This window comes from Neomonachus schauinslandi, chromosome 2 (assembly GCF_002201575.2).
Source record: "Neomonachus schauinslandi chromosome 2, ASM220157v2, whole genome shotgun sequence".
Taxonomy (NCBI): Eukaryota; Metazoa; Chordata; class Mammalia; order Carnivora; family Phocidae; genus Neomonachus; species Neomonachus schauinslandi.
This window is the reverse complement of record NC_058404.1, coordinates 73,505,962-73,518,432: the sequence shown is the minus strand read 5'-3', so window position 1 is coordinate 73,518,432 and position 12,471 is coordinate 73,505,962. Positions and strand designations below refer to the sequence as shown.

The 12,471-nt window shown below is 48.5% G+C and overlaps 1 protein-coding gene across 1 annotated transcript; it reads right to left on the bottom strand.

Moving 5' to 3' along the window:
* Positions 1–1,051: 1,051 nt before the first annotated feature.
* On the bottom strand, positions 1,052–9,264 carry SFRP2 (secreted frizzled related protein 2). The gene is made up of 3 exons (XM_021698811.2): positions 8,765–9,264; positions 6,256–6,336; positions 1,052–2,212 (listed from the first exon to the last, which is right to left on the bottom strand). Exons 1-3 carry the CDS (start codon positions 9,261–9,263, stop codon positions 1,908–1,910), a joined length of 885 nt encoding a protein of 294 aa, XP_021554486.1. The 5' UTR covers position 9,264; the 3' UTR covers positions 1,052–1,907.
* Between the last annotated feature and the right edge of the window lie 3,207 nt (positions 9,265–12,471).

The following is a 12,471-nucleotide window of genomic DNA, read 5'->3' as shown; positions in this document are numbered from 1 at the left end:
GGTCATGGATGTATGTTCAGGAAGCTTTTAAAGTAAATCAATAAAATGCTATCAGATAAAGGCTTCACATGAATGCCAGGAAAATTTTCAGATTTGATGGGGACACTCTGTTGCTCTCACATATTACCTGTGAGTATATACATATATACATATAACTGATAAGTTATAAATATATAATTGTAACTGTGATTATTATTATAAAATAATCCCTCATATAAGCTCCATAAGAACAAGGATTCATGAATGTATCCCCAGCGCTTAGAACAGGACAAGGCACATAGCAGATTCCCAATAAATATTTGCTAAATAGATAAGTGCCACCATGTTTCTGTACTCTAGTCCTAGGTGGACTAGAAGACAGAATTTGTTGTCCGAAAGGCCCGAGTTTCAGCCCTGGCTCTGCCTCTTAGGAGCTGTCTTTCTAGCCCCTCTGAGCCTTAGTGTCCGCATGCACTTCATAGAATCTCTATGGAGGTTCCCACATAAAACGATGAAGCGTTTGAATGGACATTATATGGTTGGAGGTCTGTCTGTCCCCTTCTCACCCTGATGCCAGTTTTTCACCGTCCCTTCGCTCCCCCCTGCCTTCCAGCGAATATCTTTCAAATCAGGGCTCTGTATCTAAGGGTTCGAGTTTTAAGTGGAGAAGGAACGAACATTCTTGCAATGGGTTCTTTTCATTACAGAAATCTCAGGAGACGAAAAGCACAACTGTAAGGCTCATGAACCTTAGGTTTAGAGCAGTGCCGCCGAGTAGCTGCGGCTGAACTGCTGAGAGGAGACAAAAGCAGGGAAGTCCTTTGCAAAGCCTGCCAATCTCTGCCTCCCTGCAGGGTCTGCAGTGGTAAAATGTGTAGGAGATGTGAGGCACAAGGCAGCAGCCAGGTGGTATGCAGTGGGGGCGGGGGTGCGGGGGACACTTTCCTGAGTCACTTAAGAAACAGACCCTTCAAACCATGGGAGGGCTGGAGCTCAGGACAGGGCAGGTGACCACTCTCGTACATGGCCTTCCCACTTCCTTCCACTAAGAAGAAAAGACAGAAGACAGGCAGTAGGTAAAACAGGATGTAAAGTTTATATACAAGAATATAATGTTTATCTGAAATATTTACAGTGTTGGTTAAAGCAATATTTTTACAACTTTTAAAGGTCAACTACTATGTATATTACAGGTAAGCTACAATGGTTTAATTTGCAAAATTAAGTAAAAAAATGTTTTAAACAAAGCTTAAAGTACTCAGGTCAATTATAGAATCTCTTTTGCCCTTTATTCGAAGAACTCATGCTATGATGGTTAATGTGCTTTTGATAAATGGAAGTACTCTACCCAGAAATGCAGTACATGCTACTGTGGTAAGTCCCCAAGGAGGGTGTAAAATAACAGGTGAATTATTATAAGACTTAGGCTCTGAGTCTCAGGCTGGAGTGGAGAGATGTCGAGATAACAGCCAGCTTTATCTCAACGAGGTTTGTGACCCACAAAAGTTTGGGCCAGGTAGGAAAATGAAGCCATTTGCACGTTACAGCAACCTCAGCTGAAAGTGAAAGTCAGTTGACCCAAACCAAACAGAAAAAAACAAAACAATCAGACCCAAGTCACAGTTGTACCTATTCAAAACTAAAGTGAGCTATTTTAAAAACTTCATAAAAATATTCATGATTTTATTAGTTTGAACATTTCTACAAGATCTGGGTGGGTTTTTCCTGTATATGAAAACAGCTATTCGTGCCTGAGGCCTCCTAAGGCCCTATAAGTCAGGAGATGCTGGGGGTGCAGACGTGCAAAAGGCAAGGGAAGCTGCCCCAGGCTGGCGGCTGGAGCCGCAAGGCCTGTGCTTGGGAAATGAGAGCTGAGGACCCAGAGCGGAAATGGTCCGCCTGGCCCTGGAGCTGGCCTGGGGGGCCGACTAGCACTGCAGCTTGCGGATGCTGCGGGAGATGCGCTTGAACTCTCTCTGCCCCTTCTGCCACCGCTTCACGGAGGTGATCACCAGCTCCCCACCCAGTTTCTGTCCCATGACCAGATAGGGCGCATTGATGTCATTCATCTCTTCGCAGGTGCACTGCAAGCTGTCTTTGAGCCACAGCACTGATTTCTTCAGGTCCCTTTCAGACACACCATTCAGCTTGTAAATGGTCTTGCTCTTGGTCTCCAGGATGATTTTGGTATCTCTGTTGATGTAGGTTATCTCCTTCACTTTTATTTTCAGTGCTACGAAGACAAGAGGGGACAGAATCACACCAGTTGTAAGAAGGGAATACGGTCTAGAGTGGGAGCTTTCCTCACCCCATTTCATTTGTGTGATTGGCCTGGGGGGAGGGAAGAAGAGCTTCCTGCAGCTAATGAGACTGTCAGGGGCTGCAGGTGGGGGGGGGGGTTTGGAGCTGGGGGCAGCAGGTGGCTTCATTTCTAAAGCCTCAAAGGGCTTGCCAGGCACTTTATTTCAAATCAGCCATCCTTTCAAAAAATCTCTTTGTGGGACTCAATTAACTTTTCTTTCTCACCGCCCTTGTGTTCTTCTTGTGTTTGTATGTAGGTTGCATGTGGTTTGCGCTCTCCTCAACAAATGACTTCCCCTATTGGAAACTTCTGCATGAAAAGAAATGCCTGACTCTTAGGTGAAACATGATCCTTCTGTGGCCATAAACTTTAAACTCAATTTATTACGTTGGAGAGGTTTTTGGACAAACCTGTAAGGAAATTATATCACCCAATCATTGTTTTCTAAAGAACAGACTACAGGGAAGGAGAATTGATCTTACAGCAGCTGCATTTGATTTGGTAAAGCAACTAGGAGAAAAATATCCAAGACTCTAAGAGCACAACGTGTTTAGCTGTAAAAGTGTTTTTCTGAAGATCTCATTCTCATCTGCTATCATTTGCCTGTCCAAGGCCAAGGCGTTTATAGATCATATATGTACCGTTTCCAAAATGTATATGTAGACTCACTAGAATGCTAAGACCAAAAGTAAGTGGTTCACTATAAAAGACACATTTTACAGTCATGAACAGTCGGCTTTGGGAAAGAAAACCCTACAAACATACGTGCTGGAATTAAATTTCAAGACTCCATGAAGGCAAGGAAAGGGTAGAATTTTAAGGCTGGAAAGGATCATTCGGTTGAAATCTCTTGTTGATACACAAAGAATTTGAAATCCAGAGAAGTCAGTGACTTACATGAGGTCACCCAGTTAGGTTGTGTCCTGGCTAAGTCAGGTTGTCAGAACGCTGGTCCCCAAACCTCCTCCTCTAACACTATTGTGGTCTCTTAAATTTCTGGTCCTGTTTGGGATATGAACATGCCCAATTGTAATGTAACCTAAGACTCTTAATGACAATGACAAGTGCTCTCTATAGATGATGTGTGAATGGCACTTCCTGACTTTGATGGAGTTTAATGCATTATTTAAATTAGTCATAGAGGAAGAGGGTTTGTGTGTGTGTGTGTATAACTGCTTTGCGGATCTCTCTCTGTCTCAGAAAGGGAATTTGACTAACCATGGCTGTTCCAGCCAACCAGGAAATGAATGAAGTTCAACCAGAGAAATCAAGGATGCTGTGATTTGGCCAACCATTGTTTTGTCTGATGTGCATCTAAACCGTAGTACTGAGTTCTCAGGGTTTATAGGACTTAAGTCATGGAATAAGTCACATGGAAATGTCACATGTTCCTGACGTCTCTGCATCAGGCCTGGGGTGGGAAGGTTACATGGTGGGAGAAGTGATTATATGTTACACAGACAGAACATTTGTGATGGAGCACCTGGTCAAATTAAACATTCGTGAGCTCCAAACATCAGAAAACCATTACTTTTCACCAGGAGGAAGATTTATTACTTATCTTTTTCTTGCTATAAAATAATCAACTTTGCAAAAGCTCACCATGCGAAAACAGCAGGCATTTCCTCCCTGGATTTTCACCCGGGGCCAAATGTAGGGAATCAAAGCCCTAAAATAACTTTTCCTGCCCTGGAAGATGTGAGTGGGGATGCAGGAAGTGGTAGGAGGCAGGGGTAATGGTAACCTGATCCAACAGCAGGTTGGATGCATAGGCAGGCAGCTCTGGGCTATTCTTTTCTGCACCGGTAGGTACTTTTACCATTGCAATAAGGAGGCCTACATTTTCCCTGTACTTCAGAAGTGGAGTGGGGAAAGAGGGTGATGCTTTCGTGGATGACTTAAGTAAATTAGATTTCTACCCTTGTTGCTTCTACCCTTCCATTACTTTCCAAAGTATAGAGGCAATATAGAATGCTGCTTATAAACCAGGAGTATATGATGCACTTCCTACAATTCAGGTTCATTATCCCTTTTGGGACAAAAATTAGTGTGGGGAAATAGAAAACATAGCTGCGAGGTAATCTGTGTGTGTGATACCTTAAATGTGATGATATCCATGTTGTTTTGAAAGGCTTTCTCCTCTAAGGAGAGAGAACACTAGGATACACACACACACACACACACACACACACACACTTTTTTGGGGGCCTTGGTCTTGATAGAACATCCTTAGGAAGTGGGGCTTTTGTAAGGGGAAGCCATAAAGCAAGTATTAATGTGTGTGTGTGTGTGTGTGTGCACATGCATGTGCCCTAATTTCAATCATTTTAGAGCCCCATGATATAACCAACTTTTTCATGGAAAGTCAGGAGAGAGATCTGGGTTAAATCTAGCGCAAAGGACATAAGCTACCAGAAGAAAATGGTATTTTATATACATTTCAATGTACACTGTATTAAAATTATATTTTTCTATTTTCCCCTTAATCAAATCTTGTAGCATGGAAGCTCAGAAGTGTGTTTTGGTAAGGCTCTGGAGATCTGAGATTGCTGCTACCAGCATGCCTGGCCTTCTCTACTCCTTACAGTTGTATATATTTAAATACAGACATTCGAAACCCTATCATCCCATTTGTGGTTCTTCCTGAGGGGATAGATTGGTTAGGACTTAGGATTGCCTCCTTTCTTTTTCCCTTCCTTGGCAGTGTGAAGTTTTTTCTAAAGCTATGGCTGTTCTAGGATCAGCTAAAGTTAAACCTAGGACACTTCTGGAAGAGACCCAGGGTTGTAAGGAACAGTGATTGGATTGTTTCCAGAGTTTCAGGGACCTGATCAGGTCTGAGATTGCTGGGATGGTAAGTTGTAAGGAGAGAGTGGGAAGGCAGCCCCCAGCAGTGAGTGCTCAAGTGATTTCTCTCAGTTTCAAGGACTTTGTTGAGTACACAGAAATGTTAAATACAGATCTGTTAGACCCCATTATTGTTGGATAGAACAGGAACCATATCTGCTTACCAGTAAGTTCAACCTTCTGCCTGAATACTTTTAAAGGATACCAGCCTCTCAAAAACATCAAAAGGTGCCTACTCTTGGAATGGGATGAAGACAAGAATGTCCCAGTGAATGTCTGGGTGAAGTTCATGGCCACTCCTGACTCCAAAGTTAGCACTGATTCTGTGTCTAGCTGCCCTCACCTTGGGGCCCTCAAGACAGTGGAGAGGTGCTGATGAAGCTATGTATGGACAGTCTCCATTCCTCTTTCCTTTTAAATACTCTCTTAAGGGTAGTGACCTACACACTATGAACCTGGGTAACAAATCACACACATTATTGTCCCCAAGCACTATGTCATATGGCACCTTTCATGTATTTTGCCAATGTAAATTCCTAAACTGTATTTCTTCTTCTTTTTAAATTTAAAGAACTCCTCCCCCCAAATTATTAACCAGTACCTTGGATGTAGTCACTAGTCACATAGTCACTAGTGATGGAATGCAAAGGAGCAAAGTGTTATGGGCTATGAATAAGGTAAAAATATTTCATGCTGGAGTAAATTTTTATTTTTGGCTAACTGAATGCCTTGAATCTGTTTTGCTGAGGCTAATATTTACATGTTTCTATTCTTGGTACTCATATCAAGTGACTGAAAGAGAACATGGCCCAAAATTATGCTTACTGGCAAGAAAAGCCAAAGTGAAATGAAAAATGTGCCATCGAAAATTCCTAATTTGAGTAATTCTCATTATTTGATTATTGCTTAGCAGAACAACGAATCTCACCTAAAAAGATACAACTCAGGGCAAGATAGTTAAATAGGGAGGCAACTGTGATAGAATAAGGTAGAGGACTTTGGGAAAGATGAGCTATGATGGTATTTTACCCTAGTCTTATCCAGTAACATCTTTATTCCTTTAAGTTTTACTAGTAAATAAAACTTCTGAATGTGAAATCTTTTGTTGGTGGAGATATATTACTTACCGAAATCATTTTTACAAAGAGTTTCCATTATGTCGTTGTCATCCTCATTTTTATTTTTGCAGGCTTCACATACCTTTGGAGCTAGAAATGTGAAAAATTAGTAAATTTGCTTACAAGGGAAACAGCAGGTGGCATCTGTAAACAACTCAAAGGGGCTTATCCAGACAAGAGTAGCAATTGTATGGTAAGACCCCAGCCTCTGCCTCCTTTGAAAAGGACTACTCGTTCCTAAGAAAGTCTTCCATGACTCCTGTTTTTTGATGGGTAAAACCAGAATGCCTATCGTTGTGTTTAATAAATGACGAATCACCCCCCCCCCCAAAGAATGTTGTGGGCAAAGTGTACAGAGGGATTTGGTTTTTTACCTCTTCCTCCCCACCCCCAAACAAATTCTGTCCCTGAAAAAGTTGCTCCCAAAGCCTCTCTGAAGAGAACGCCCCAGAAGAATCTCAAGGGGTTTTGGAAAATCGGTTACCACAAAATATGGCCACAAGATTGTCTTTTTCGGCTGCAGGACACCAGTGCAGCTCAGTCTCTGCTGGCCTCTTCAGGAGAGTTGTGTCTCAGAGAGGTCCCTTCACGATATTTTCAAGTCTGGACAGGGAGAGGTGGCTAGTGCTTATAGGGGTTACCTAGGGGCTCTTCCCTCTTTGGAAACACACCTCAGCAACTACAGCAGCCTGCTGTCACTGGTTCTGCATCACCTGTGTGCTTTCTGTCAAGTGTGTGGCTGAGTCAAGCTGCTTTTATTTATTTTATTTATTGTTATCTTCCTCCCTGGTCAGGTTCTTCTTGCTCCTCTTTGTCCATTTCAAACTCTCAAAAACAAACAACCCTCCACCCCCCAAAATTCCCAAATCAAAAAAACAATCAGCCAAACAAAAAACCCAAAGCTTTTTCTGAAGTGAATCAGAATTGAAGCAAACTGTCTATGGGGGTCTGACCAAATGCAGGAATACGCGGTAGCACAAGGATCGGAGAGCCTACTAAAAGCTCTTCTAAAAGAATCTGGTTTGGGGGGAAGAAAGAAAACATACTATTCCCTTTCGTGCATTTATAAATGTGCTAATGCTAGGTCTAAAATTTAGGTAAAATTTGATTTTCATTAACAAGAAATTGAATTTTTACAGAAAAAAACTTTGTGACTCATGATGTAAGAGATATGTATCAAATTAGAAAAATTGCAGGGCGTATTTTGAAGACCATAAACTTTTATTTTGAAGGGGGAAAATGGCGATTTGGAGAAATGTAGTTTATAATATTGGTGCTGATGGTGGAAAGAAATAAAAACAAAAGTAACACACATAAAACTGTCCTTAATTCCTCTCACTCAAACAAAATGAAACATTTCCAATTAGGAGCTCTAGGAATGTATATAAAATGTTACTAACCTGTATTGGTTGGTCTGTGGTATATGTTGGACAAATGTTTGAAATATGCCAAACATTTGCAATAAATTAGAAATCTAACCAATAAGATGATAGCAAACTCGAGGTGCCTGCCAGGAAAGATTGCTAAACAACTGTGCATTTTCTTTAACCAAGGATGGCTATAGGAAAACAATTAAAGATTGAAAGAGAGAGGCTGCTGGAGCCCTGCAAGGGATTAGGAAGCTCTCTTTCCATGTCAGGGGGACCTGAATCAGCTCAGACACATTGTGTATGTTTTTCTTTCAAGGAGAATATCAAGAACCCATGAGGTTTTCATTGCTTTTAAGGTTTTTGCACAGGACCTCCCCCTCTGTTTTCTAAAAACCTGGGAAACTCTCTTTTGCACGATTTTCTCCAGTTAATTAAAACCATTCCTAAGATATAGGCAGATTAGTGATAGAAAAATGATTCCTGGAGATTCCCTTTATGACCCCTTCCTTAGACACCCAAGCAGTACAACCAGTGCTCAATCTTCAACTTGCTCCGAGCCAGTCCGGTTCTTATTTCCAAAACCTAAGTCGGCAAGGAACAACAACAACAATACCTTAAAAGACTATCTGTGCGTTTTGGCTATCCTGCCTGTATGGGAATGTTTCTGTGCCTAGAATTCTGCCCGGTGGTAAGAACGTGTTGCATGAGGCTGGGTGAGGAGTCCCTGGCCAGGGTGCTCACTACCAACTCCACACAGGACCACTTCTAACGCTCTCAGAATTGTGGCCCCAGGGCTTAACATCTTTAAAAATGACTGCATATCTCTACGGAAAAAACGCCTTTCAGTTCTTCGTTTTTTCTTTTTTCTTGTAACTGTCTCTAGGAAAGCAATTGGAGTAACTCGGAAGGGAATGAGAGGCGTGTGTGTGTGTGTATGTGTGTGTGTGTGTGGTGTCTCAAATTTGTCACGATGACACACGAGGGCAAGAAGAGCGTCTGCCCCACCTGAAACTGGCACCCCTGGCGGGGACACATCGGGATGTGGGGTGTGGGCCGCGACATTCTCCCCAGAAAGCCTTCAGCGGAACTGGGTGTGGGCGGGGAAGTGGGGCCGGAGGTGGGGGGTGGCGATACGGGGAAAGGCTTACCTTCCTCGGTGGCCGGCAGAAGGTGGTCGCTGCTAGCGAGAGGTATGCAGAGGTCGTTGTCCTGGGGGAAACGGTCGCACTCGAGCATGTCCGGCCAGGGGAAGCCGAAGGCGGACATGACTGGAGCGCAGCGGTCCTTCACCTGCACGCAGAGAGAGTGGCACGGCTGGATGGTTTCGTCCAGGTCATCGAGGCAGACAGGGGCGAAGAGCGAGCACAGGAACTTCTTGGTGTCCGGGTGGCACTGCTTCATGACCAGCGGGATCCAGGCGCCCGCCTGCTCCAGCACCTCCTTCATGGTCTCGTGGCCCAGCAGGTTGGGCAGCCGCATGTTCTGGTACTCTATGCCGTGGCACAGCTGCAGGTTGGCCGGGATGGGCTTGCAGTTGCTGCGCTTGTACGAGAAGTCGGGCTGGCCAAAGAAGAGCCCGCGCGCCGAGCCCAAGCAGCAGTGCGAGGCGAGGACGAGCAGCAGCAGCGAGCCAGGGCCCTGCGGCATCGTGGGCGCGCGACCCCCGCGGGGCGGAGAGCGGAGTCGGGGAAGCGGGAGGCAGACGGGGCTGAGCTCGTCCCGGCCGGCTCGCTCTGCTCGGCGCGGCTCGGGGGCCTGGAAAGCCGGCGGCCAGGCGACGGGAGCGCCGAGACGCCGGGCGCGGGGAGGACTGCGCGGGAGAGACGCTGTCCGCTCCGCTTCGCGCGGCAAGCCCGAGCTCAGCTCCGGGGGGCTCCGACCCGGGGGAGCAGAGTGAGCCGCTGCTGGGGCCCAGCCAGAGTTTTCTTGGCCTTTTTTATGCAAATCTGGAGGTGGGGGGAGAAAGGGAGGAGCCAGTTGAGAGTAATCTGAGGAGGGTTGGTCACTACTCTTTTGGTCTGGTTTTCCGTTGAGAACGCCCCTCACGCGCTCCCTGGAAGGAAATTCTGCCCCCACCCCCTTCAGATGCTGCTGATCGTGTGCTCCAGGATTGCTTCAAACAACAAACAAACAAACAGACAAGCCTGGCAGCTGCGCGCCACGGTGGGCGTGCGGAGCGCGGGCTGCAGGAGATAGGGTAACGGCGGCGGACGCGATGTGCGGCCTCGCCACCAGGTCCCGGCGGGAACGCGCTCCGCCCCCTGCGAGGCCCAGGTCGGGGTTTGTTTGACCCCGGCCTGAAGTTTCTGCTTCGACCCCCGCGCTGCGCGGCGGAGCTGCCTCTCTCGGAGCCGAGAGCCGCAGCCCTCGGGCTCTTTGTGCCTTCGTCTCGCGCCCGGGACCTGCTCGCTCGAGGCCGCCTCCGCGAGCTCGGTTTCCTCTCCCATCTCCAGCCACAGTTCCCAGCCTGGCCCACCTCCATACGGTGTGATTCCCCGTGCCCTTTTAAAAATCAGAATTATACATAAAGTCGTGCGAGCAAAACTTTTACGCGGAAAAGGAAATAAAACGTTGGGGTTGTTACGTTGTTGGAGTAAGTCTAGATTTTGCCGTTGTGGAAATGCCTTTGCAGAATCTCGTCAGAATCACACACAACTGCCCACCATTTCCCGGTTTTGGAAAAGAGACCTGCCCCCACCCCCCTTCCATAAATGAAAGGAATGACTCAATGCTCGACGGCAGTGCGGGCCCTAACACACACAGGCCCTTGCGGCGCGGCGCTCAGGAGAGCTGGAGTGTGGGCCCGGTTTGGAAAGACTAGTGCCGGGCCCATACGACTGGCAGAAAAAGCGTCAGGTGGGCAGCCTGGGAAGGGGTAGGGGCCAGAGGAAGGAGCCCTGCCTAGAGACCCACGAGTGCTAGTCGTGGCCTTGGCAGCGTTGGTTCCTTCATCCTACACACGCCAGCGGGCACCGAGTGTGCAGAGGTGGACAGGCCGGCCCTTGCTCTCGGGGAGCCAGGGCTCTTCTACTGCCCTTGATGACTGCAAACAGTAAGTTTACAGCTGGAAACCGGGACTTGGGTGACAGGAGAGGGAAGGGGTGTGTGCGTGTGTGCGTGTGTGTGTAGGGGGGCTCCTTCTCCCTAATCACCCAAGTCTCCCTGAGGGGCAGGTCGTCTCCGCCCCCTCAGCCTCCCTCGCGCAGTGGCGGTGCTGATCCAAACAGATAATCCCCCGAGAGCGACCCCCGCCAAGGTTCTTTCATATGTAAGGTAGTGCGTTGTTATTACTTCCCGGCCTCTGGGAGCTATCCACAGGCTCTGTCCGCAGCTTTCCTATTTCCCTCCTTCCGGAAAGATGCAGTGGCCTAGGCGGCCTCCCAGGTTCAAGTCGTCCGGTCTGCATTGGGGTCCGAGTGCTTTGGGGAGGCGGTTAAATGTGTGGATGGGGAAAGCCCACTTAGTGTTATTTCCGACCCCTTCCTGGCCGTAAACACATCAGGAAAATCGCCGTCTGGAGGGAGAGCATCTTCTGGGCTCCAAGAATCTATATCCCTAGAAGTCCAGCTTCCATGTTTTCTTTGACCCTGGTGGTCTTCTGGGGAAGGGCCTGGGGCGGCAGCAAAAGGCCGCTCTTCCGCGGAATGAGCCCTGGGTCTTTTCGTTTCTAACTAAAGCACCAAGAGGCCTAAAACCCCCGCTCCCCAACACAAAACTGTTTTGAAGATAAACCCCAACTAAACGGAAGCACACCGAATCAAGTAATTAATCAGAACCTGAGCTCTGGGAGATGCTAGGATTTAGGACTTGGGCCTTGGGGCGGGAAGGGGGCTCTCCCGCCTCCACCGCCCCCAGCCCCAACGCCCTCCCCTGGGGTCGTCTCGGCCCTAGCGCGGGACCAAGGAGCCCGAAGCCGGTCGGGCTCGGGTTAGGCCGGTCGCGGCCGCACACCCAGGAGCCGCCCAGAGCCGAGGCGCTCCGCCGGCGGGCGCGGCCCCAGGCATTGTTTTCGCAGCCCGCTCAGCCCCACTCGCCGCCAGGGGGCGCCGGGAGCCGCGCTGGAGTCTCCATCGCCGCCACGCGCGGCGTCCCGCTTTGACCTGTCAGGTTCCGAGGCCCGCGGAGCCCCCATCGCACCTGCGCCACCCAACCTCGATCTCATCTTGCGCAGGCTGCGTCTTCCTTCCCCACCTGGAGTCGCGCCCCACTCGCTTTCCATTCAGCCATCCCCCCCGCTCCCTGCATCCGGCCAAGCGCGTGTCCGCGAGAGAGGCGCGTTCACGAGACCAGATGATGGAGGGGGAACAAGAAAATAACCTCCCACAGAGGCCGGGACGCGAGCAAGGACCTCTGCCTGTGTGAGAGCCGCACGAACGCCGATGCTGGGTGCTGGGTGACAGTCTCGGCGCGCCTCCCCAGCCGGGGTCGCTGTGCCACCGCGAGAGATGCGCGCACGTGGTGCAGCTCCGCGGCGGCGCCTTCGCTCAGCACTCTTCGGCTCTCCTGGCTGGCCCTCGGGCCTATGGGCCTCCTCAGAGCCTTGCCACCTAGCAAAAGTCAACAAAGGCTTTTTCTTTTACAAACCGAGAGCCAGTGCCTACCCCTCCGCCCCTAGTCCATTCAGTACTGGCCCGTTTTAGGAACGGAAACTGTAATCACCCAAACCCGGGATAAGCGGTGGTGGGTGCTGGCTTCTCTAAAGGCTGAAGTATTGAGCCGGGCAATCTGCTTAAAGGGGGCTGCCCGAGAGTCCTTGGTGATGGGGTTGGTCATCTTCCCCCCACTCCATGCGCCCCCCCCCCCCCCCCCCCCCCCCCCCCCCCCCCCCGCCCCCAAGAATCCCCAGGCACAACCT

Excerpts from the sequence above, each read along its gene's own strand:
- SFRP2 (XM_021698811.2), bottom strand. The coding sequence starts at position 9,263 with ATGCCGCAGGGCCCTGGCTCGCTGCTGCTGCTCGTCCTCGCCTCGCAC. Across the intron at positions 6,337-8,764 it reads TCTGCCGGCCACCGAGGAAG|CTCCAAAGGTATGTGAAGCC; the intron begins GTAAGCCTTTCC and ends TCACATTTCTAG. Across the intron at positions 2,213-6,255 it reads TCTTTGTAAAAATGATTTCG|CACTGAAAATAAAAGTGAAG; the intron begins GTAAGTAATATA and ends TTGTCTTCGTAG.